Source organism: Talpa occidentalis, unplaced genomic scaffold, assembly GCF_014898055.3.
Source record: "Talpa occidentalis isolate TD23 unplaced genomic scaffold, MPIMG_talOcc4v2.1 talOcc4.13, whole genome shotgun sequence".
NCBI classification, from domain to species: domain Eukaryota; kingdom Metazoa; phylum Chordata; class Mammalia; order Eulipotyphla; family Talpidae; genus Talpa; species Talpa occidentalis.
The window spans coordinates 38,191,993-38,219,278 of NW_023601322.1; the positions used below are offsets into that span (position 1 = coordinate 38,191,993).

The 27,286-nt window shown below is 36.6% G+C and overlaps 1 protein-coding gene across 1 annotated transcript; it reads right to left on the reverse strand.

Moving 5' to 3' along the window:
• Nucleotides 1-327: 327 nt before the first annotated feature.
• Nucleotides 328-25,567, reverse strand: IMPACT (impact RWD domain protein). The gene is made up of 11 exons (XM_037508720.2): nt 25,447-25,567; nt 24,333-24,461; nt 23,498-23,550; nt 22,239-22,301; nt 16,272-16,357; nt 10,970-11,092; nt 9,617-9,714; nt 8,818-8,891; nt 5,616-5,706; nt 4,213-4,347; nt 328-2,941 (listed from the first exon to the last, which is right to left on the reverse strand). Exons 1-11 carry the CDS (start codon nt 25,480-25,482, stop codon nt 2,873-2,875), a joined length of 957 nt encoding a protein of 318 aa, XP_037364617.1. The 5' UTR covers nt 25,483-25,567; the 3' UTR covers nt 328-2,872.
• Between the last annotated feature and the right edge of the window lie 1,719 nt (nt 25,568-27,286).

The window sequence follows — 27,286 nt, forward strand, 5'->3', positions numbered from 1 at the left end:
CTGCAAATCACATACCCAACAAAACTTGTATCCAGAATATATCTCTTGATTTTGACAAATATGCTTTTGTTATGTGTTATTACTAAGGAAAACTGAGCACACAGGATCTCTCTACTGATTATACAACTTACTAGTCTATAATTATTTCAAAATAAAAAATCATTTTTAAAAAAGATATTGGAGGTTTAGCTACAAAACTGCCCCTTTTTCCACATTTGACTGGTATCCGAAGTATATTTCACAACACAAAGCTAGTAGGAATATAAACCAATCAAGCTACTAGACTGCACATTTGATCAAGAAATTTTACTTAGAGCAATTTATCCTAAGAAAGCAATTAGAGATGTATGCAAAGGTCTTCATATAGTGATACAGTGTTTCAGTTGTTCATAATATTAAAAAATCAGAGAAACAACTTAAAAATTGGAAACAAGTCAGGACTAGTTAGTATATTATGAGATACCCAGAGGATAGAATATAACGTAGCCATAAGACATTAAGCCATAGAAGAATATTTATTGACATGGGAAAATGTTAACAATATACTTCTATATGAAATATGCAGGATACAAAACAGTATATACAATTTAATACCATTTTTGTGGGAAAAAATAGCCATATATACAAAATCATGCACAGGAAAAAAATAGAAGGATGTACATACCAAATGTTAATAATGATTATCTCTAAATAGTGGAATTTGAGGTGAAAATACAATTCTCCTCAATAAATTTCACCTGCTCTCCAAACAGTACCTTCTTTATGCTATTATTCTTAGAATGGAATCAATTTGATATAATTCTTTTCAGTTTCTGTTTCATGATACATACCTCCAAATCAGATTGATATACCCATTTTAAAAGTAAATGTTACTTGTTCTTACATATGGAGAGTATTTTTTTAACTAGTACAATATACTATAAAATATGCTACTGCACAGATCTGACTATAGAAAATTATTTGAAGAACTTGAAAATCCTCTAATCAAGATAAAATTTAAAGAGAGAAAAAAGACTCTATCATTACTTAGGGGTCCATAACAGCAGAGTTTGAAATAACTCAGGTTGCAGAATTGGAGAATTTTGGGTTTTTCTAACTAGATGACATTGGAAAAAAGGAGATTAGCTTATTAGTTAGGAAATGTGGTTAATAATTTTTTAGGAAAGAAAACTAATTTTTTCAATATGGGAAAATGAGATCACAGATAAATGTGCTTTTTTTTTATAAAGACCTAAATAAATGCATTCATTTAGCAAGAAAAAATCAAATTCAGTGTTGCAAAAAATAAATTCACATTTCATTTTAAATTCTCCCTGTTTTATATGTTCTTTCACAGACTTGACATGCCAAAATTGTACAATTATTTTAATGTTAATTTGTGGTATTTAACTTCTATAATTATTTCAACAGTTAATACACAGGGCATACTTAGCTTTTCATGGAATCTTGGTACCTGCCAACATTAAACACAACAAATAAAACTTAGCTTTATTTCTCAAAAGTCATCCTAGTCTAAAGTTATCTGCTATATTTTTATTAAATATATCAAAAAAAAGATGTGGGATCTTTTAAAAGTAAAACAACAGAGAATAGAAAAAACCCTGTGTCCACTTTCTCCAAAGCTTTTTCCATGTTCCAGCACCATTCCAAGTTGTCTTTACAAGGGAAACTCTGGCAAATCTGTGATTAATTAATAACAATAATTTGTATATAGTTATAGGCAAGATATGACTGCAAATGGTTGCAGTCATATTGGAAAAGGAACAGTTAATGACTTATTGTTATATACCTCAAAGGTAAATTTATCCAGCTGCCTAGAGGTAAATCACGTAACTTGGAACATAAAACACTGATAACAAAGAAGATGTGATAAGATTAGGAAAAAAGAGGGATTTTCTTTGTTTTTCCAATTAAGTGATTTGGCTAGAGTGCTGGTGGGAAATGGGCATCACATTTCTTTAACTATATGACATACTCTCGCCCTACCCCATGTGGTTCTTCCAGCTTTATCCCATTCTATGACTGTCCCATTAACCAGAACATAGCTCCTAGCATAGTTCTAATTCCTTGATGAAGATCACAAGAAAGGTAATTTCTAGTTGCTGAAAAATAACACATATTACACCAACACATTTTAAGGGCAAAGGAAAGCCTACTCACACTCCATATTTATTACTTTACATTACAATAATTAAATAAAATGGTAGCAACAAGAAAATCACTTTTTGAAATTTCACAATCACCAATTTGTGACAGAAATGGTAGTGTAACACTTATGTTAGATGAATTATCACTTTGGCACAGAACTGCAGATGGATATTCCTGAATTTTCACTTAACCCATTATTCAGTAATGAACACTATAAAATGAAAGGTGACATACTTATGAACTAAAATCACAAGAAGAAACTCTCCAAGATCAATCTTCAATGAGCTCTTATTCCAATAAGCCATAAAGAGGGGTAAAAGCAATATTCATCTAACAAAATGAGGATCCCAATGATAAGAAATCATGTATTTATAATCCTCTAGAGACATTTCTTCCCCACCTAACAAAGGCACTTGACACGTACTTAAATGGACAGTTAATTCAGGTACTGCCCTGGGCAACTGTTACCTTCCTAAAATTAAATGAAGTGGTGATTAAGTTCAAATTAATTCTTCTGAATCAGCCTGAAACATACATAAATATGTCAAAAGTTTTCTATTTTTGGTAGATGATATAACCAAAGAAGAAAAGATAATGTTGGTGTCCACAATGAATTAGCTGGCTTGAGCAGTCAAGGATCCTTTCTCTGCACAATATACTCCTTGATGACTGAGGAATGTGTATATAGTTATAGACAAATTAACCTTTCATATAGTTTCAGCTACTAATGTTCACTCCTCTTCTTGTCTTTTCTTACTTTTTTGTTCTTTCCCAAAGCCTTAGATGAATCTTCCTGAAAAAGACACAAGTTAATTTAGTATCCACTTATATGAAGATACTGTCTTAGAAACCGTAAATAGGATCATACAGAATACATATAATAAAGTAAGTATATGCACATTCCTTTTTCTACAGTACTCTTTCATTTATAATCTATTTTAGCATTTCCAAAACAATCAAGGATAATAAGGGAAAACGCTCATCTAACAGACTTATTTCATTAATTTCAATAGCATTTAATCTACTGTTTACTTTCCAAAGCAAGGCAGTAAAGTTTAAATAAAACAGATAAGAAGGAGCCTCCCTGGTGGCACAGGGGTTAAAGACAGCCCTATCAAGTGATTGCCAGCCACTGCAACACAAGTTTAATCCCTGGCCAGCCAGGGAGCTATCCACATGGCACAGCAGACCTCTCCTGCCTCGCCTGCTGCTCCCCTCAGCAGTGTATTTCAGTGCATCTGCCTGTTCTGCTCCCCACACTCTCTGGTGAATCCTCTATCCCCTGCATCTCTGGCTTACACCCCACTTCTTGTATGCATAAATAAATCTTTTTAAAAAATAGATAAGAATATACTTACAAAATACTAAAAAAAGACCCCAGGAATCATGCCTCAAAGGCATGTTTTTACACTAATAGAGAATATTAGAATTTCATGTGTTTAAAGAACATCTAGTTTATTATAACATTACAATTTCCCGGGTCTCAATTTTAGGAAGTAGAAAGTATTTGGTATTTAAAAATTGTTCTAAAAATCAAATTCTATGAATCCAAGGAATTTAGATTATAAAACATGGAGTGATGTACTCAGGTCCACAACTAAACCAGTTATACTGTTTTGACTAGAACCCAAGTGCTCAGTTTAAAAGTCTGAAGTTTTACCTAAACCACAACAAACATTCTGAGTTATTCTAAATGTTCATCTTTTTTTTTTTTTTTTTAATTTCACAGGTAGTGGTAAGAAACATTCTAGAGGGCCTCCCTGGTGGAACAAGGGGTTAAGACACAACCTATGAAGCTGTCCACAGCCTCTGCAGCAAGAGTTAGATCCCCGGGCCAGCCAGGGAGCTACCCACATGGCACAGCAGACCTCTCCTGACTCACCCACTGCTCCCCTCAGCAGTGTACTTTGGTCAGTCTGCCTGTTCTGTTCCCCATTGTCTCTGGTAAATCCTCTCATCCCTACACCTCTGGCCTGTACCCAAGCTCTTGTATGCATAAATAAATAAATCTTTAAAAAAAAAAAAGAAAGAAACGTTCTAAACATAATACCAATAATCACTTACTGGGGAATGTGTGTAGTTCCTCTCCACTAGTATGTTTCTGGCACAGTTGTTGATATGTTTAAAGCGATCTGGTCCTAGCAGAATTCCTCCATACCAGCGTGACACCACCACCATGACATTCCTCACATTCAAAATCTGTTATTTTCAGAAGCATTATTAGATACATATAGAGACATGTACAAAGGTGAGTTTTATATGTAAAACTGCATATAAAATTTCCCCATGACAATATTGGCAGAACCACATGTGTAAAGAGTGATTACTAATAATTCAGGGATGGAATGTCAGAATGAGAAGGAAATTTGGAAAACAAACAGTGCTCCACAGTGTACCTAAATTCCAAATTTTGGGGCAACCAGGCTGAGTGAAGGGGATGGACCATGCAATTAGGGTTCTAGTTCTTGGTGACTTCAACCAGAATAGTTCAGCCCTTTACCCCTAGGTCAAACAACAACACACACTCTACTTCTCAAGAAACTGCTAGAGAGAACAAGGGCTGCATGAGTAATCACTGGAGCCAACCAGTTAGGTCTTCCTCAGTTTCACATTTGTCAAATGCTGCCCTTAACATGAATCCCATCAGTCTATAGGCCTCAACTGCATATAGTGTTCCTACCAAGGGAAGGGCCTAGTTAGAAAACAGAACCTCCACAAACAACAGCAAGGAAACTATAGCAACTACCTTAGGGAAAAAAACAATCCATTCTTAAAAATTAATGGACAAGCAATGATCACCAGACAGATGAAGAAAATCCAGCAGCATGAAAGAGAAAGGACAAGATAAACAAACTAAAATGGACTAGGAAAAATTTAAAAGAGAGAACATCTTTTTAAAAAGCAGCTTTAGTTAGTACACTCAGAGAAATTTAGAAAATACTGTGTCCATAAAACCAGAATAGCACACTATGAAAAAGGCAAAATAGAGATTAAGAACTCTGAAAATTAAACACATGGTTGCTACAAAAAAATCAATCCAATAGAAATTTTTAAGATAGTCAGAAAATGTCTCAAGAACATAAGGCAATGAGATGGACAACTTAATAAAAACAGAAACATTCAGGATCTACCCAGGTCCAATATCTAACAAGAATTTTACAAGAACAAAACAGAGAAAACAGAGAGGATGAAACCATCAAAAAATACAAAGTTTTTCAGAGCTGAAGACAATTTTCTGTTGCCTATGACTTAAAAGAGCTTGAAAGCACAGCACTTATTATTAACGCTTTACTTTTTGCCCCATATCCAAGTTAAAATTTTCTCTCAAAGTTTTAAAATTAACTACTAATTAAACCAATATATCTTATGTTACATAGCTTAATTGATGTACTTACTCCTAAGTAGAGCCCCACTGAGAAATTCGATGGCTCATGGAAAAGGATTAACAGGGTTTAATTTATACTTACCTCCATGAGATGGAGAAGACGACCACCAGCAGCTGTTTCCCCATCATCCTCACAGTCCTGTAAGAAGGTCTGTTTATCCTCACAATATATTCTAGAAATACATATAAGAACATTACACTTTGAAACCTTAAAATATTGTAATAAAAGTTACTCTTTCATATTTGTTAATATGATTACTTCTACAACTGGCATATTTGTTTTTTAAAAAAAATATATTTATTTGGATTTATTATCCAATATGCTTCACTTTTTATATTTGATAAAGCTAGGATTCAAAGGTACCGCCTTTAAATCAAAGATACTATTATGGGAAGATGAGTTACACATATCTGACACTTGCCCCCCTCATTTAACCTTGAAGTGATGAGATTCTAGAGTAGTCACTGATAAGCATTTATGAGAATACACTGTATAAAAGCATTATACACAACAGGCACTATGAAATGTATATGAAATGTATAAAGAAATACTGCTGTCTTCAAAGAGCCTAAGCTGTAGTTAAATATACAAAAAGAATATAAAAATATAAAGCTGATAAAAATCAACGTATTTTATATTTTCCTTACATCTCATTCTAGCAATCAAGTATTTCTCCATCTTCCCCATTCTGAATAAGAATTACAAGATTAATTTTTCTCTATATAATTTTCCCCCAAATAAATTATGGTATTTTCATCTACTTAAATTATGTAGAAAGTCAGCATCTGGAACAATAATGTAGGGCTACACTGAAGTTGAATAAGTTTGAATAAAGAAAATAAGTGTCAGTTAAGGTATGCCACCTAGTGGATTTCTTAAACACCTACAAGAGGTACCTAGGCAGATGTAACAAAAATTCAGCTGTGGCGATAAAAAGATAGATTTACTTTATACACTTAAGTCGATTATTAATTATAGCAATCATGGTCATCCATTCATTCATTTATTCCTTCAAGCTATCCAATAATTATTTACTGCCAACCTACTATGACCAGGCCCTATTATTTTAAATTCAGCGCTGATCTTGTTTGAAGAAGATAAAGTGAGTACTATTAAACAAATTTTATGTGGCAAATTTGTGGCATACGCAAGGAAAAATGGAGTCAGAGATTGGTCTATATTAGGCTTGTAATTATAATCTAACACCACAATGTTATAAAGAAAATTTAACTATGTAAGTCAGTAGTGTTAGGTTTTTTAAAAAAAATGAAACCACAGACATTTTCACTGACCCTTCCCTCACATGCCAGGAAGTTAACGATGCAGCATCCAATAGCTGTATATACCAGTAGCCATAACTTCAAAGTGGGAACACAGCCCGAGAACCAGGAAGTAACCTTAAAAGGATCTTAAGCATTCAAAAGGCACAACAAAAAGTCCATGTACCAAGTGAAGGTCATTTATTTCACGGCAAAGTGTCCTTCATGCCTCTGTTTTTGCCTTTTAGAATTACCTGACACACAATCCTGATAAACTAAACTGATAACACTTGTGGTTAAGTGACAGTTGATCACCTATTAACATGCAAAACCACAAAAATATTCATAAGAACTTAAAAACCTAAAAATCTGGGTCTTGAAATGGAACATCTGGCATATTACTTAACTTTATGAAAACTCAAGGTCAACATTATGTACAGCAATAATTGAAGTTCAGCCAAGCAGTCATATAGGAATAAATAGGTAAGTATGGGGGTGTCCCTGGTGGCACAGGGGTTAAAGATACAGCACTACCAAGCTATCGCCAGCCACTGAAGCATGAGTTCGATGCACGGCTGGCCACAGAGTTGACCCACATGGTACAGCAGACCAATTCTATCTCATCCACTACTCCCCTCAGCAGTGTATTTCAGTAGATCCGCCTGTTCTGCTCCCCACTCTGTCTCTGGTGAGTCTTCTTACCCCCTGTACCTCTGGCCTGCACCCCAGTTCTAGTATGCATAAATAAATCTTTAAAAAAGGGAATAGATAAGTAAAATTAGATTATCAAATTCAGCTCTACCACTTAACAGCTATGTGATCGTGAAAAAGCTAACCTTGTTACAGTGGCAGTTGCCAAAATAATCAGAATTAACTTTTGTAAAAACTCTTGGCACAGAGTAGGCAGTAAACATGTGAGGAGATGAATGAATGGCAACTATTAATACTTACACAGGCTATCCTAATCATTGAGAGCAAGTGCAGTCTAATTCTTCATTGTCATATTATTGATCCTAGCTCATTAAGAAATTCAGAATTCTGTCCAAAGATATTCTGGTAAGTAGGGAATTAGATAAATAATCTTTTGTAAGTGTTGGTACTTAAATGTAATAATAAAAATTCATCTATCCAAAGTGATGGATTTTTTTGTTAGTTTTTGAGTTTCAGATAGCATTTCATGGATAGTCTCTACATTTCAAATGTGCACCAAATCCCTATGTGTATATTCTAATTTATCTTAATCCTAAACTATGTTAAGTCTGTATTAATTTGCATACTTAAAAATATTCCCTTCATCTCTTCATTAACAAACCAGCAACACTTAACATAAAACCTCCATACTCAAAACCGAAAATGTGATGTGAAAGCATACTTAATTCCTCAATAACAAGAGCATAATTGGTTCAAAAGAAAAACTTCTGAAATAATTTGGCAACATGTATTTAGAATTTAAAACTATTCATACTTTTTGATAATTCTACTTCTAGGAATTTATCTTCTCTTAACTACATCCCCATTTCCATTTTAAAAAAGAATCTGAAACAAAAAGAATCTATCTTGAGAAAATAATACAAGAAGTATATAAAGATGTCCATGGGATTACTCTTTATAACAGTGCAAAATATGATAATTGAAAACAAAAAAGGAAATGGTTAAATTGTGGTATGGAACTGCATAATAAATATTGTAAATATTATATAACCGTTAAAATAATGTTTAGAAAGCAATTATAACATGGAAAACTGCTTTTGTTAAATTAAGAAAAAAATAGGATATTGGGCAAAGCACTGAAAAAACTGCACAGAAAGGACAAAAAATATATTATCACTAAATTTAATGGCAGAAAATGGCTATTTTTCCCTCCAACTCTTTTTTTTTATTTTCTGCAGTTTCCAAATACTCTACACATGATTATTACTTTTAGAATGAAAAAAAACCACATTACATTTACTTTTTAAAACATATGTCAGTTTTCCTTCACTTTTTACAAATTGCACATTCCTAAAATGGTGATGTTCACTCACCTGTATGCATAGATGTTGTGGGTGGCACTAGCTATTTTCTTATTCTCATACAATTTGCCAAGAACCATTTTCACCTTAAAAACAGCAGTAATATAAATAAACTACTGTGTACTTTTTATTTGCTTTACAAATAAATGCTAGAAAAATATCTTAAAGCATACTGATATAGTCATACTGAAATAGTTATTCAAAGAATTACTATACTCTAAAAATAACAATTCTCAAGTTTCTCTTAACTTTAGGGACAAAAACTGATACTCTCAATTGGCATAAATATGACAGATCTGGAATTTTGTTCACCAATTATCAACAAATATTTGAGTACTATCTGTGTCTAAGGTACCTGTATATGAAAAAAAGTACCCCATGTAGAGAAGATTAAATGAGAATTTTTTAAAATGAACTCTGAAAATTTACCAAATTTATGTATCCAATGTGACAGGTACCCCTCCTGGTACATTGTAAATATTATAAAACCAAAATTGTCTCTGAGAGTCAAGTAAGCTGTATATCCAAGAGATTACATGAAAGGTCTAGAAAGATAAACAGCTACTCTTCTCCATCAAAAGGGCAGAGGAGGCTGGGGTAGGAAAAAGCCATTTCACTCAGATGAAAGAGCATATGCAAATACACCAGATTTAGGAAATAAAGGATTCTGAGTTAAATTGGAGTCTCAAATAATTTTTGTAATACATGAAAATTAAACAAAATAGAAAAAAACAAGGATATTATTACAAAACCATTTACTTTAATTACTTTGTAAAACAACATCAAAATGAGCTGGACATAATAAATTTACCTGTTTGAAACAAACTACTGGTGCCAGGTGGGCCTGAAAAGTACTTCTTCGGTCCGTAATAGGAATGCCATGATCAATCGGAGGTATTTCTTCTATTTCTATAAATTTAAAGAATAATATTATTATTCAAATTCTTACATTCAAATACTGAATGACTGGTGATAGAGGTAAGGAAGGGGAGGGGAGTTGAGAAAGAAATGTAAATTAAATGACAAATCAACCCAAATAGTGATCATTACATGTTAAAATTTCAAATTGTAATTTAAGTAAGAAGTTTTGAAACATATTGTACAAAAGATAGAACTACTTGATGTATGAATGATCTTTATATCTCAAGGTCACCTGGTGGGAATTGTATGTTGAAACGCAAATGGTAAACTGTTACAATGGTGTAAGATAGTAAATATCTGATTTTTAAGAGTCTAAGGAATCTTGAGACCAAAAAAAATGACAGCTACTAATATACCATAATTAACCAATCTACTGTTACTGGTCCTCTGTGTTGGGAAACCTATGACTATTCTGTATAACATGTCTTTTGCTAATAAAACTGTTGCTATTTCATAGGACTGAATTAAATATGTCAATAATATATCCAATGGGTATTCATAGAGTATCATGATATCCAGTTATCCTGTTTCTTTAACAAGTTTAAGAACCACTGATTTACTCTTAATTCTGTTGAAAGCTTACCAACCATTTTAGCAGCTGCCCCTATCTAATTTAAGATGAAAAGTAATCAGGAAAAATGAATTTAATGTTTCATCTGATCTATCATGTTTTTTGTAAGAGATTTGAGGAAACTGCTATCATTAAGTATTTAAAATACTAAAGTGGAATGTACTTTTAGGTAGAAACAAAGTTGATTTACAACATCAATCCATTTTGAGTACTTGATTAAGGAACAATTTGCTTAGGCATAAACTAAAATCTTAAGACATTTTATAAGTTTTAATTCAGTGGTTACACTTTTGATTATTTTACTTATATCTGTGAATATAAATTAAAATTTAACTCCAAGATATCAGGAGACAAATTAAGATTTTGAAATAAAAATATAAAGAGGATATGAACTGAAACATTAACATTTTTTTCTTGGTTTCAATTTCTCCCACCACTACTTCAAAACTCTAGAAAGTGGGAAAAAATTGTAAATTTCTATTTTTTCCTCACCATTCTGATAGACCTAGCAAATGCTAAAATAGTCAGAAGGCAGGAAGAAAATAACTCAATTTTCTTCAAATAACTATTTCTAACATGTGAGAGCTTGCTAAATTTCTAAACCATTCCAAAAATGATATATAATACTACCATTCTACTCTCCTCAAAAGAAACAAGTTAGTAACATTATACCTGTTCGAGTTTCGCGGATATCAAAATCCAGTGCTTTAACTGGATTTCCTGGCTGACTTGCTGAAGTAAGTTCATCTTCACATTCAACATCTTTCTCTTCCGTTTTCTTCTTTACCTCTGGGCCTATGTGGATAATGAGACACTCACTATGAGTTATTCAGGAAGACAGTAAGAAATTACACTTAAAGTGGGGTAGGGTGGGAGTAAAAGGGCAAAGTGATTATGGATTATGGTGAATGGTTACTGGTATTTTAGTGATAGGGCTACAAAAATCATTAGTTTTGGCCTCCCTGGTGGCACAGGTGTTAGGTCTCAGCCCTATCAGCTATCACCAGCCACTGTGATATGAATTCTATCCCCGGCCAGGGAGCTAACCCACATGGCACAGAAGAACTCTCCTGTCTCAACCACTACTCCCCTCAGCAATGTATTTCAGTAGCTCCGCCTGTACTGCTCCCCACTCTGTCACTAGTGAATCCTCTGACCACCCGTAACTCTGGCCTACAGCCCAGTTCTTGTATACATAATTTTTTTTTTTTAAATCTTTAAAAAAAAGTCATTAGTCTTAGTCTCTAAACACCATTCTTCAATAAAAGGAACCAGGACACCTGGAGCAACAGTTGATTCCAGGACTGGAGCGAGGAAAATACAAGATGAGCAGAGAACATCTCATGAGTCCAGAAAGTAAGAAACTGCTCAAAAAAAGATGGAAGTTTATTTAAAAAAAAAAAAAAAATAGGAGCCAAGCTTTGAAAGAGCTCCTAAATGTCAAACCTGGTACAATTTGAGGAACAAAATAATTAAAGAAAGAAATTTTAATCCATGGAATAAAATATACATGAGTTCATACTGGTAGATGTAATAATCAGATAAATAACGAGTAAGTGGGAAGAAGAAATCTCTTCCTTGTAATAGAATTCCAACTAGTAAATGTAGAAGAAAGAGAAAATGGAGAACCACCATTAGGCAAATACCATAGTAATAAATATTATTGATAAGATCAACTACTGGATACTAAAATTAGTAGGTGGGCCTCCCTGGTGGCGCAGCGGTTGAGCGCCACGCTGCGAAGCTGTCCACAGCCTCTGCAGCGCTGGTTCAATTCCCCGCCGGCCAGGGAGAACCCCACATGGCACAGCAGACCTCTCCTGCTTCACCTACTGCTCCCCTCAGCAGTGTCTTTGATCCGTCTGCCTGTTCTGCTCCTCGCTCTGGCTCTGGTGAATACTCTCACCCTCCCGCTCTTCTGACCTGTACCCCAGTTCATGTATAAAATAAATAAATAAATAAAAATAAAATAAAATTAGTAGGTAAAAGTTTAAAGAGAAATAGGATATTAGCACAGCCTGAAAGTATCTTCTGCAAAATACTTATCACCTACAAAGGAAAAGATAGTTACTGTAATGATTAATTTTATGTCAACTTGATTAGGCCATGGTACCCAAGACATTTGTTCAAACACTATTCCACATATTTTTATGAAGGTATTTTTTGCATGGAATTCACGTTTAAATCAGTTGGCAGTGAGTAAAACAGGTCGCCCTCAATAATGTATGGAAGCCTATCAGATTAAGGCCTTGATTGGAGAAGATTAATCTCCCAGTCTACAGCCTTCAAACTTGAGCTGTAACATCAATTCTTCCCTACATCTCCAGCCTGCCAGCCTACCCTTCAGATTTCTGACCTTGCCAGACTATATTATTTTGTGAGCCAAATCCTTTTTAAAAATCAATCTCTTCCTTTCTCCCTCCTCTCTCCCCCTTCTCTCTCTCTCCTCCCCAAATATACATAAATAAAACACAAATATACACATATATACATGCATATACATGTACATACACATATATATTAAATATATATTAAACATATATATCTTTCTATGAAGAACATTAACTAATACAATAATTTTACAATGGAAATATCTGTCAGATAACCATCTTAACTAAGGGATCAAGGATTAATGCACTGTGATGCATTTTGTAGTGCTCTTGTCAAAAATGCCTGATACTCCAATCTTAAGAAAACAATGCAGAAAAGCCCAAATTGAAAGATGTACAAAACAGTTGAACAAAATTCTTCAAAAGCACCAAGATCCTTAAAGGTCATAAAAGTCAAGGAAAGACTGAGGAAATGTTTATAGACTTGAAGAGATGAAGGAGAAATAACAACTAAATGCAACAGACTCCTGGACAGGATCCTATAACAACAGAAAGGACACTGGCATAATACTCTAAATTTAGAGTATTTGAATATTAAACAAATATTATATTTTCAAACACTCTAAGCTTAGGGTATTTGAATATTAAACCAATATTACAGTAAACCAATATTAGTTTTCTATTCTTTTTTTTTTTTTAAGATTTATTTATTTATACAAGCACTGGGTACAGTCAGAAGCGTGGGAGGGTGAGACAATTCACCAGAGCCAGAGCGGGGAGTAGAGCAGGCAGAAGGACTGAAGTACACCGCTGAGGGGAGCAGCAGGCAGCAGGAGAGGTCTGCGCGCCATGTGGGACCCTCCTCCAGTGACTGGGGAGCAGCTGGGGATCGAACTGGCACTGCAGAGGCTGCGGGCAGCTTCGCAACCCAGCGCTCAACCCCTGCGCTACCGGGGAGGCCCTAGTTTTCTATTCTTAATAATTATACTATGGTTATGTAAGACATTACTAGAGGATACAGAATGAGGATGTAATGGAATTCTCTGTACTGTTTTTGCAACTTTTATATAAGTCTAAAATTAGTTTCAATTTTTTAAAAAGTATAAATATCTGTATATAAATATAATGTTTCCATAGTAGAAAACTATGATAGAATAAAAATACATCTGTACTAAAGAGTAACACTAAAAAAATAAATTTCTTGTCAAATGGGTGCCCTGGAAAGGGAAAATTCTCATGAGATATCCTTTTTTTAGAATTTGTACTTATTATTAGTTCTTCAAAATCATTAATCCTTCCACTTTAATATCAAATCTGTAAAACAATTTTTCATAAAAAAATTCCAAACGATATTTCCCAAAATTATAAATATTACAATGTAAATAACAATTTCAAAACTTTAAGAGTGGCTGAACTAAATAATAGGTAAAGGTGGAAAAAGGAAAATATCATTTTTAAGATTAATTATTTAACAAATTTATAAGATTTGAGTGATTCTAAACTTTCTGGAGTCCTAAATTTCTACTAGTATACATTTCATTTTGGGAAATATCCCACCCTCCAGAGTGGTAGATTAACTAACAAAATATCAACTTTGCCTTGAGACCACTTTTCTTAGAAATGCCCTAAAAGGCTGAACAATCAGAATATGGATCATAAAAAGAAAGTACTTCAAAAAGATTGTGATATGGACCAACTATCTTCATTTCAATGGAAACAGTAAGAACACTGTTAATGCTCTATCCCAATACAAAAATATTTTTATGATTAGTAAAATGCTCTGAAAAAAGATGTAATACTATCAACTTTAAATATACACTGATTTTGCTAAGAAATTCATAAATGGATGGTTCCCTATAAATAACCTTTTAAAAACTGTAAATACATTACTCAGTTTTTGTTTCTTAATCCTCTTTTTCACAAGTTGAAAATGGTTGCATCAAGAAAAACAATACTCTTTCAGAAATAAAATCAGATTAAATGAAGCTATTTTCTTCTTTAAAAGGCCTTTGTGGTAAATGGAATCAAGACGAATAAAGTAACTGGAAATATTAAAAATTTCCATTTTGTCATACATTTAATGTTTCTGTGAAAGAACAATAATAGAGCAGATGTTAATTAATTTTCAAATGATTTGAAATTAGATAGTGGTGATAGTTGTATAACTTTGAAATATACTACAAAGCACCGAATTATACATTTTTAAAGGTCAAATAATTATAGTATGTGAATTACATATCACAATTTTCAAAGTCATTTTTCTATATCCTAAATTTTGGTCACTGTGTTCTCCAAAGATTTTTTTGTATAAACACTTATTTGAAGCTAATGTCTAACTTATATAGTGCAGTAATTCATTAAGAATGTTAGATGGTTCATATTACCTTAATTACGAAAACATACAAAAATTATTTTCTTTACTGAAAAAGATAATCTTTGCAATAGCATTTTTTTAATTTAGATATAAATATAACTGACATGTAGCATTTGTTTTAAGTATACAATGCAATGATTCAATATTTGTACAAGTTATGAAATGATCAGCATAGTAAATCTAGTTAACATCTATCCCAATACAAAAATATTTTTATAATGAAAACTTTGTGGTCCATGTTCTTAGCAATTTTAAAATATACAAAAATCCAGTATTATTAATTATAATATCTATGCTATATAAGATATCCCCATGACTTCTTTGTTTTATGCCTTGGAAAGTATTTTTTAACTCTCTTTTACCTATTTTATACCTCCTCTTCCCCACCTCTGGCAACCACCAATATATTCTCTGTCTGCATGAGCTTCATTTGTTTGTTTTTCAAGACAGATTTTTAAAAAGATTTATTTATTTATTTATTTATTTATGCATAGAAGAACTGGGGTGTAGGCCAGAGGTGTGGGGGGTGGTAAGAGAATTCAACAGAGACAAGAATAGGGAGCAAAACAGGCAGATCTACTGATATATACTGCTGAGGGGAGCAGAGGGCAAGACAGGAGAGGCCTGTTGCACCATATGTGGTTTAGCTCCCTGGCTGGAGATCAAACTCAGGCCACAGTGGAGACAGCACTGAGCCAACCCCTAGGCTACCAGGGAGGCCCCTCAGGACAGATTTTTGATTCAAGTCCTTTAACCACAAGATTCTATTTCTATCAGCATATAATATGAAACCAACAAGGTTAAAACTTACAGAAAAAATCATAATTAAATGAGTAAATGAACTGTTCAAAGAAACGTATTCTATCTCATATAAACCATAATATAGAGTTCCATTAAAAATTTAAATTAGAGGCCTCCCTGGTAGCGCAAGGGGTTAAGTCTCGGCACTGTAAAGCTATTGGGAGCCACTGTAGCATGAGCTCTATCCCAGGCCAGGGAGGTGACCCACATGGCACAGCAGACCTCTTCTGTCTTGTTCACTGCTCCCCTCGGCACTGTATTTCAGTAGATCTGCCTATTCTGCTCCTGCATCTCTGGACTACACACCAGTTCTTCTATGCATAAATACGTAAAAATAAATCTTTAAAAAATAATTAATAAAAATAAATCTTTTAAAAATTTCAATTAGAATATCAACATTAAAATTTCATTACTGTAAGTTAAAAGAGCACTATAGTAAAAGAGCACTGACAGTAATTTTCATTCCTACCTGGTGCTGTCGTCTGAGATTTTTGTATTAGCACATCTCTTATTTTCTCCACCCACAGGTAAAGAATACTTTCGCCAATATTCTGTCTAAACAAAATAAAGAGGGGAAAAATTTTGTTAATTAAAAAATTTTCCTTCTCAAATTCAAGGAAATTCAGACATATTTACAATCTAAGACACTAGCTATGCCTTTTAAAAAAGATTTCATAAAAATATGAAATTTACTAACATTTGTGGATGAGTATTTAACAGATTGTTTATAATATTAAAAAAAAAAAATTCTAACTGGCTCCAGGAGTAATACTGTTCACTTAAAATAACCAAAAAAATGGTCATCATAGAGGGGAAAGAAAATTTCCAAACTTGAACTGGATGAATTAGATAAACGCAAATGTGATTTAGTTTGTCAAAGCATATAGTTCGAGATTGATATCCAATCACTCGTTGCCTTCCTAAACTTTTTGAAAAATTTCAGACCACTTATTTGGTATACTTACTTCAACAAAGAAGGCTACAAAGAATTTGCAGAGAACTCATTGATAGAGTACATTTACAAGACTTAAAAGAAATTCAACATTAATTCATATCTTGTTTTGACAAAATAGTCTATTGCCCAAATCGATTCCTTTTAGTTCCAAATAATTATGATTGCCTTAGATAACCAAATGCATCTCAAAGGATCATGGAGAAAAAGAATTTGTCATGGTTCATATGGCGACAGCAATAAAACAAAAGCCCAAGTGTCTTTAGGAAATGCCACCAATATCAATAAGTTTTAGTATGTTTTTAATGAAATCACTACTGTAGGTCATAAACAACATCTTACCCACTTCTTTTAAAAGTACCCTGCAGACTATTATCTATCTTTATCACTATTCATCAACAACCACCAAAGGATAATTTCAAAAGAAATGTATAAAAGAAAACAAGACTGCTTTAAAAATAATTCTGTATTCTCAATCCTTCTTATCTCACCAATAATGCCTCAGCACTGAAACAATCTCTGGGCTCTTTTGTAGCCTATCTTTTTAGACAAAGCAAAATTAAATTTGAAAGGTTTTCAAAATTCGAGAATGTTGGCTGAGTTTCTTTTAAACAATCACCACTCTATCCTCTCTTCTCAATAAAAGACAGCAGTACAGAAACAGAGGAAGGTACAATCTATTGAATCAATACTAAGGAAAAGGAGGGAAGGAGGGAAAGAAGATGGAAGGAAGGAGGGAGGGAGAGGAAGGAGAGACAGAGAAAAGGAGAGAGAGAAATAACTTTCAACACATTTAATACAACTGCCTAAAGAAGTACATATTATTTTCCCATTACAAATGAGAAAACAGATCTAGAAAGAGCAATCAACTTTTCTAGTAAGTCTCATAAGCATTAACAGCAGAGCCAGAATGTGAAGGCAATCCAAAATTCAAGCCATCCTCTGCATTTTGCTCTCCAATCCAACAGCTGCACCCTTAGGCAAGGAAGCTGCTTGAACGCTGAATCTGTTCCTTATCTGTCAAAGAGATTTAAGGGCCTCCCCCTGGTGGCGCAGCAGTTGAGGGCCAGTTGAGGGCCGGGTTGCAAAGCTGCCTGCAGCCTCTGCAGCACCGGTTTGATCCCCAGCTGCGGGGCGAGGGTCCCACATGGCGCGCAGACCTCTCCTGCTGCCTGCTGCTCCCCTCTCAGCAGTGTACTTCTTAGTCAGTCTGCCTATTCTGCTCCCTGCTCTGGCTCTGGTGAATTCTCTCACCCTCCCGCACTTCTGACTGTACACAGTGCTTGTACAAATAAATCTTAAAAAAAAAAGAGATTTAAAATCTCAAATCTATACTTTACAAAAGTAGTTTGTTTTCTTTTTTTTAAAAAGATTTATTTATTTATTTATACAAGCACTGGGTACAGTCAGAAGCACGGGACGGTGAGAGAATTCACCAGAGCCAGAGCGGGGAGCAGAGCAGACAGAAGGACCGAAGTACACTGCTGAGGGGAGCAGCAGGCAGCAGGAGAGGTCTGCAGGCCATGTGGGACCCTCCCAGGTGGCTGGGGAGCAGCGGGGATCGAACGGGCGCTGCAGAGGCTATGGGCAGCTTAACAACCCAGCGCTTAACCGCTGCGCACCACTGGGAGGCCCAAAAGTAGTTTGTTTTCAAGTAAACCTACCTTATCTTACTCAACATAAGGATGCAGCCCTGGGGGTATATAGTGAATGAGAAAACTGAGTCCCTTATCTCAGCTTTTATAATTATATCCTTACAAATTTATGGTTTTATATGTAATTTTCTCTTTTCCTAACATCATGTTACTGAATTCTTCACATCATCACTACCAAGAGTAGTAATGTTAATATCTAGTGTTCACTGAGCAGCTCCTACATACAAGACCTGCTGTCTCACTTGATCCTTATAACCACTGTTTGAGACGGGAAAATTCTCTCTCTAGAAAAACACATTTATAGTCATAGTTTATTGTTGGGAGGTGGGGAGGCTGATAACACCTTAGAGGAGTGGGAGTCACTTCTGAGATGCAGTCATCAAGGAAGACAGTGACCCTCGCTCCCAGCCTCAGTAGAAGAATAGGAAATTAATTTCTGATAGGAATAATTAGCAAACAAGGATATCCTAATTGACATGGAAACACATTTGCAGAAAACCTCTTTCCCTCTGAATATGCAGCAAACATACTCAAAGATCACCTTCACAGTGGAACCCTCCTCTATGACCTCACCTACATAAGCAGAGATAGGTTTTTGCTAAAAAACTGTAAAAAGTGCTACTTTAACACCGGGTCCAAATTTCTCACTAACTAATGCACTCTATATTTTATTGGTACACCTCTATCTTAATTTTCAAATTCCAAACTAAGAGGGTGCCAGTATACAGGAGATGTTTAATACATGTTTACCTGAAAAACTGGTTTTTCTTCTCACCTCCCTACATAAAAGGCAACAAACCATAGTTCATGTTATCTACATAAAATTCAAATTAAGCATTCAAAATTATGCTAAACATGAAAATCTCGATGTGCTACTACATTTAGATCATAAAAAAAACTGTAAACATTAGGAAATACATTTATACATTTATCTCACTTTTGGTTTTCAAAGGTCAGTATTTTTTACTTGCTGCCCTCTGCTGGAATTATATGGAAAAATATGATTACAAGTTGTCACAGGAAACTTTTTAAAACAGAATATGTATTCTGAAAATACCATAGGACCAAGGTTATCGAAGCATCTTTAATAAAGTACACAGTATGACACACTGATCTTCAGAACAATTTTATAACTTCTGATACTCTCTAATTCTCAAACAGCTCAACTGAATTGCTTAGGAAAAACAGCAAGTTTTATCCTATGGGAGGGCATCTCTTAGCAAAGGGGAGGATTTTTTGATTAGAAAAGTAGGTAGTAAGTCATTTCAGCATAAGCGACACTGTGTATGAGTAGAGAAAAAAACACTAACTAATGAATATGACTGATAAAATAGAAGCCAAGAGGAAATGTTCAATACCACCAAAAGTTACAGAAGTCATGTAAGCTAGAACTAAAGAATGACCAGCGTATAATTACAATATTACTCATGAACAAGTGTGTAGTATAATTTAACTTATTCAATTTTCAGAGGGAGAGATATACTGATAAATACACATAAAGGATTACAGCAAGAGGGCCTCCGTGGTGGCACAAGAGGTTAAGCACAGCACGGTGAAGCTATCTGCAGCCTCTACAGCAAGAGTTTGATCCTCCGCTGGCCAGGGACCTACCCACACAGCATAGCAGACCTTTCCTGTATCAACTGCTGCTCCCCTCAGCAGTGTATTTCAGTCAGTCTGCCTGTTCTGTCCCTGACTCTGTCTCTGGTGAATCTTCTCATGCCACGCACATCTGTACCCCAGTTCTGGTATGCATAAATAAATCAATCTATTTTTTAAAAAAAGGATTACAGAAAGAATTGTGTTGGGGAGACAAAAGTTGGAGTGCCCAGTAAAGTTAGGGACAAATGTGTGAAAACAATTAATTTAGGAATCACTAAATGGGAGCATCCCCATTGGTCTATCCAATTCTTCGTTATTTCCAGAATCAAGTGTAATCCTTAAAGGAGACTACACTTCTTCAAGGAAGGAACAAACGGAATCGATTCCATTTGCAGATAAACCATTTTTTAATTAAATGTTTCGGGAAATAAAAACACCTGGCCTGGATTCCAGTGATATACAGGCGTCCTTTCACTGCCAAATGGGGTGCCAGTTCATGGATTAGAGTAAAACTAATATTTCAGAATATTTTTTGTTTCACTAAACTAAAAGACCTTGTTAAAATTATTATAAATCACAGTAATATTGTAACAGGGTGGTCCCTAGGAAAGGGGGAGATTCCAGGTTTCCTGTCCCACACAAAAGGAGGGTGGAACTGAGCAAGGAGAGAAGATGCTGCAGAGGAGACTGAGGAAGGAAGGGAGCAGGATGGAGAGCCAGAAGGAGACCTGGAGGAGGCACATGGAGCAGAGAGACAAGTGAAGCAACTGTGCTTGCCTTTTGGTCGTGGACTGGTTGATATAGATGTGGGTGAGAGACCTGTGGGGAGGTGACAATGGCGATTTTTGTCTTGCTTTTGATTTTGCTCTTTTCCTCCAGACTTGTCTGGTTGTTTCTGACCCTTTTCTGTGGGTCCCCACTGGAAGATACTTTAGACTTGTGGCAGGCTTTGGGCCTACCTCTGGGTCAGTCCTGCTTGGGTGGACTTTTACCTGCTTGGGTGGACAGGTAACTTTGGGTGCTTGATTTAGAAATTAGATTCTTTGCCTTTCCTGTATTGTTTCCTAATTGTATTAAAGTTCCTTTCCATTAAAGTCTCATATGTTTTGTGTTGATGCGGTGGATGGCAGAACCTATTTAGAGCAGACAGGTTTGGGGGATCTGGGCTGCCCCTCTCCCTGCCCTGTAACAATATCTTCTCTGGACTATTACATTAGCCTCTAACTAATGTCACATACCTATTCATGCTATCAGTTCTCTAAACAGAAACAGATTAGTGCTTTCAAAATGATAATTTTATCATATCATCACTTCATTTAAAACCCTTCACTGATTCCCATGGGTCTTAGGATATACATAAAAACCCTTAACATGACCTACAAGACACTGCATGACTTCCCTGTCTCTTCTCTAGAACATTTTCCCACCCTGGCCCCTTCCTTCCTGCTCTCTCACTTCATACCACCATTACTTTGTGTTCTGAAATTTGCTGAGTTTCTTGACACAGAGGCTTTTTATATACTGTGGTTTCTCTCGCATTATCTTCATCTCTATAACTCAGCCTGTAAGTCAAAGAAGCCAACCCTGATTGCCCATACTAAGTTAAGTGTAGTTTCAAATTCAATTAATACTGCACATTAATATCTTTCTTTTATAGAACTTATCATAGCTGTAGTTTTACATTGATTTTTACAGTGTGATAAGTAGTATCTCTCCTACCAATAAATTCTAAATGCTATGAAAACAGGGGACCACTTCCATTTTTATATCCATGCTTATATCCATGCTTTATTCATTGCTGAATGATAGAAGGAAAAATACTGTATATCAACAGATTTTCAGTCTTAGGTCTAATACAAAAATATTACCATTAAAAATATAGTGTAGTTTAATAAACAATTACATTTAAGATTCTGCTGTTATCAGTTTCATTCAACATAGCTTATGAAAATACCAAAACGAGAGTACTGCCTCTGAGTTTTCTTTCACAAGCTGGCTAAGTATTTCTATAGCTATTCGTTCTAATTACTGTATTTTTATATCTACATTATAGTCATGTCACATGTATATATAAAACTATACAGCCAGTATTTCAAGGAAACACATCCTTTTTATTAATGAAAAGGCAGCTTAACAAAAAAACTAGAAAAGGTCTTAACATATCATTTTCAACGAAAGTCTACAAGAGAATCACTGGAATTTTTTTTTTTAATCACCTGTCACTTACATATATATTTCCTCAAGGCTATTTGATAAATCGGCACGTTCTTGTCCTTTAAGCCAAGGAGCGCTAAATAAAACACATTAAAGATTATTGAAGGACTGTTTATATCTCAAGCAGACAAACAGAGAAATTACTGCTTAAACCACATATTAGTTTTTGTTCAACTTAAAAAATTATTTCAATAACATGGTATTCAATATTTGTATAAATTGATACAGTTCCAAAATGCTTTCACTGGCATTAACTCATTCAATCTTCCTAGAAAATCATGATAAAGTCAACATCAATATTATTCAATCAAAATGGAATGATTTTAAAACTAGGATAAGTTCACAGGATGTCATAAACCTGCCCAAGTTTATATCAGTGTCAACAAAGATTCTAGAATCTTAATTTCCAGATTCACAGATTTTTGTCACACTATTAAGAATCCCCAATTTTTTCTATACGATGCCTGAGAAACAACTCTAAGAAGCTGATAACATCACTATTTAAAAAAAAAATTAACTTTTTCTGAAAAGGACATATAGGCTGATAAGCATTCTATATTATACCTATCATTTCCAATAAAGAAAAAATTACTAACAGCAAATTTTACAGCTATGGTTTTAAAATACTAGTAGGTAGTATTTTAGTAATATTAAACACTTAAGTATTTTAGTAATAGTAAATAGTGGGTTAAAATTTTAGTAATTAAGATTTTTATGTAATTCTGTTCCCATGGGTTTTTGCAGTTACTAGGTAATGGGGCAAGGCTGATCAAAGGTCACTTGCAAGTCTGACTCATTTAGGTAAAGTCTGGCAGCAGAGAAGGGAAAAAGGGAAAAAGAAGCAACAGAAGTGCTACTGGGTAATTATCAGAAGGCAGGCAGTCCTAGGCAGAGGCATGTCAAGATCTGTGACTAGGTAAGCAGATCCAGGTTAGGTGACACTCTATATGGGTAGGGGTTTCTGGATTACTAGGTCTAAAGAATAAGGCATCTAAAGAGGAAGGTTTCCTTTCCCATATCTCAAGACAATTAATTCTATAGCCATTTTATTCCTGTGACCCCAAAGACTGCTACTCTTTTATACTAGTGGCATACTTCAACATGGTTTTATATAATTTTTCATTTAAATGCGTTATGCCAAATCCAAAAGGTATTTTAAGTTACTGCATGTGTTTAGAGTAGTATTTTATATCAACACACATACAGAACAGAGAAACAATCCTTGAAAAGTATAATCTCTTTTAAAAATAGAAATAAAGAAATACAGCTTACTTCAGTTGATATGTAGGTGGAGCCGTACCCGGATATTCATTAGGTAGCATCACCTACAAAGCAGTTTTAAAATAAATCTGTTCACATTTCATCATGGATCAAAAATGTATACATTTATAAAGCTAGCCATTGAACAAATAAACTATATTTCTAAAGCTGGCCACTGAACAATACTAATCTTGCCACATTAAGAAACAAGATCAGGGCCTCCCCAGTGGTGCAGCCAGTTCAGCACAGCGCTGTTAGGCTGTCCACAGCCTCTGCAGCATGGGTTCAATTCCCTGCCAGCCAGGGAGATGCCCACATGGTGCTGAAGACCTCTCCTGGCCCACCCACTGTTCCCCTTAGCAGTGCTTTCAGTCCATCTGCCCTTTCTGCTCCCCACTCTGTCTCTGGTGAATCCTTTCACTCTCCCACGCCCCTGGCCTGTACCCCAGCTATTGTATAAATAAAAAATAAATTATTAAAAAAAAAGAAACAAGATCAATTTTTGGTTAAATCTCCGAAAGAACTCCTTCCTCATATTTAGGCCCCTCCCTTAAATATGTTATTAGTGATAATTCTGACTCAATTTTGTCAATCATATATTAAGAACACAAACAATTAAAAGAACTGGGATAGGACAGATTGAGACTATCAATTAAAGCTTAAGTTAAAGATCTGAGATTTAATGACCCACGTTCAGATAATCAACAGTTAACAAAAACCAACAACAAAAAAAGACAACTTAGAAATATCACACAATAGTATAATCATTACAAGAATACAACAGTAGTAAATAATATAGTGTAAATGTTATAACTGTAAAATGACTATAGATAAAGAGGGGAAATACCTGCAAGCAAAGCGTCCACTTGGGGTCATCTATGTCATCGCTAATTCTAATACAAAATACTTTGGCACTGTCATCAATGACACACCATTCCTCGCCATATATAGCAGCCATTGCTTCAATTTCCTCATTCTGAAAGAAGGTGATGGGGAAAGTCAATGAACGTGCATACCCCCAAAACCTGAGTTTTCCTTATTCCTTTATAAGTCATGCACTTCATCAGCCTTGACAAAGGATCCCAGAATTAGGATCCTTTGTCAGAACACGGTTAGCATAGGCTGTTACATTAGGGGGGTATTCATCCTATACATCCTATAACCCCAGGAGATTCACAAAAGAAAAGACAAACCTATCTTCTCTGCTCCATCTTTTCTTTTTTTACAAACAGATAATACCACCCTCACGCCCAGTAGCACTGTCATATATTAGCTCTTATTCCCATCTCATTTGTTGTTGTTTTTTTGTTTTGGATTCGGGTACAGAACCGAGTGGCTTCGACCTTTTCGGTAATCAAAACCTCAAAACATTTCAGAAATTCTTTTGGATTGGGCGAAAAAAAGGAAAATAACCTGAACCTAAACGTGAAAATGGGCAGGAAAGCACGCCTTCAACTGCCTCATCTCCTTTTGTCCTCAGAGCCCAGCGGGGAAGGTTCTAAGCACGCCCACGTGAGCCGCGCTGGGGATGGCGCAGAGCAGAGGGGAAAGCAATTGAGGGGGCCCTCGGGGTACTCCAGGGGCTGTGCCTTCATAGCCCCTTCTGCAAAGGCAGAAACAGGGGTTCCCTGGTGGCTCTTCCAAGGTGACCCTGCGGCGACAGGAGCGGGAGCAGAGCCCAGTTTCTGCCTCCGGCCCGGGGCCGCTCAGTCGCGTGCTGATGGTTGACGATGGCACGTCCCGGGCAGGCCGAGGCCGCCGTCGCCGGGCGCTGCGGGCCTCGAGGGCCAGCGGACAGCAAGCGCTGGGGAAATAAAATCAGGCGGAGCACTCGGGGCGGCCGGGCGGTGCCCGCAGGCCAGAAGGCCGGTCCGGGCGGAGGACGCCTCGGCGTCAGAGGCCCGGGGCAGCAAGGCGAGGCCAAGCCGAGCCTGGAGGTCAGCGCCCCGCCGGGGCCTCACCTGCCTCTGGTCGCTCCCTGCGTCCCCCTCAGCCATGTGGCCCAGGTGCGGCCCGATGACCGCCGCCAGCCCAGGTCCGGAGCGCGGGGGCGGGGCGGTGCGGGGAGCTGAGCGCTGGCTGCTGCGCGGCTGACCCGGAACCGCAACCCTGGCCACGCCGCACAGCCCGCTTCTCCTTCCGGGGCGCGCGCCAGGTGGCGAGGGGCTCCTGGGGCTGGCCGGGTGCCCGCTCGCCGCTGCCCATTGGCTGCGTCTGGAGGGAAGCCACCCCGCTCCTGGCGCGTCCGGCGGCCTTCTTGGCTCTGTGTCCTGGAATGTTGTCGGGCTGGGGGCTGCTGCCCGCCCACTGCAGCCACGACATCATCGGACCCCCCCAAGAGAAGTGGGGGAATCGGTTAACTTCCACCCTAGGAAGGGACTCAACCCACAGCCCCAGACTTGCCTTGGCATGTCAGGGCGGGGGCTTTTTACGTGTTTTAAGAAATTGTATCTGATTTTGGCAAAGATGGGTTTGATTTACCAAGAGCAGGAGAGGGCAGATCATTTTGACAACGTGTGGAAACCCACTCATTGTTATTTTGTGTTAGGTTTTCTGGGATGTTCCGAAACATTTCCTTAAGGAGCAGCTTTTGTTCAAGACCCTAGTTATGCCAATCAGCATAAAAATCATTGTTTCATTATCCAAAAACTTTGAATCAGTTTGTCTCAACTTACATATGCTAATATTTTGCTTGTGAATTACCATCTGTCACCTTCTAAGAGGCACTTAAATCAAATCACTTAATCTCTTACTGTTAGGGGGAAAAGGATGTCCTAAAGCTAATCCCATACAGGCTTTGTGGACTCCACCCCCACCCCAGACCAAAGCCAAAGACACTGGGAACTCCAAATCCCATCACCACCAAAGGGAAGGTGACTGGGACCTGAGGGTGGGGTTAAGCAGCCAGGTGTGGTATAAAAGCCAGACACGTGGGCTTTGGAGGGGTCCACCATTTTGGCTCCCTGCCAGCTCGCAGCATCGGCCTGCTCTGAGAGTGCCTTTGGGATTCCAGGTCGGCTGATGGGGTAGGATACGTTAAAGACTTTATTTCCCTATTTTCTCCCTGAGTTGTACATTTCCTTAATTCCCTTTCCCTTGTAAATAAACCTTTTATTAACCTTTTTGTGTGTGCCTGTAGTGGAATATTAATAAGCCCCTTTTAAGCGCGTGGGTGAGGACCCAGAGCCAAGCAACCCGTTTTATATCAGGGTTGCCCCATAACAGTTACTACAGAGGTTTTTTTTTTTTTTAATTCCCTCTTGCCTCACTTTCTACACAAACACACACACACAAGCTTAAAATATTACATCTTTCCTCTCCCCTCATCCTTAATCGTGGGCATTTTTTAAATTCTCCTTTAAAACTCTAGTGAGGGCCTCCCCGGTGGCGCAGCGGTTGAGCGCGGGGTTGGGAAGCTGCCTGCAGCCTCTCCAGCGCCTGTTCAATCCCCGGCTGCTCCCCGGCCACCGGAGGAGGGTCCCACATGGCGCGCAGACCTCTCCTGCCGCCCGCTGCTCCCCTCAGCAGTGTACTTCGGTCCTTCTGCCTGCTCTGCTCCCCGCTCTGGGTCTGGTGAATTCTTTCACCCTCCCATGCTTCTGACTGTACCCAGTGCTTGTATGTATAAATAAATCTTTAAAAAATTTAAAAAAAAAAACTCTAGTGAGTCAAGCATGCACTCCCTGAGTACCTAAAGAATTCGGTCTAAATTACTTAGAGGAGATGCTACTATAACGCTGTGGATTTAGTAATTAAACAGACATTTACTAGGCTCTTATGCTAAGCTATGGAGAAGCAAAA

What these genes read in the sequence shown, in the direction of transcription:
- IMPACT (XM_037508720.2), bottom strand. Translation starts at nt 25,482, where the DNA reads ATGGCTGAGGGGGACGCAGGGAGCGACCAGAGGCAG. An exon ending in CAGGGAGCGACCAGAGGCAG is followed by an intron (nt 24,462 to 25,446) that starts GTGAGGCCCCGG and finishes ACCTTCTTTCAG; the next exon opens with AATGAGGAAATTGAAGCAAT. An exon ending in TATCCGCGAAACTCGAACAG is followed by an intron (nt 9,715 to 10,969) that starts GTATAATGTTAC and finishes TTAAATTTATAG; the next exon opens with AAATAGAAGAAATACCTCCG.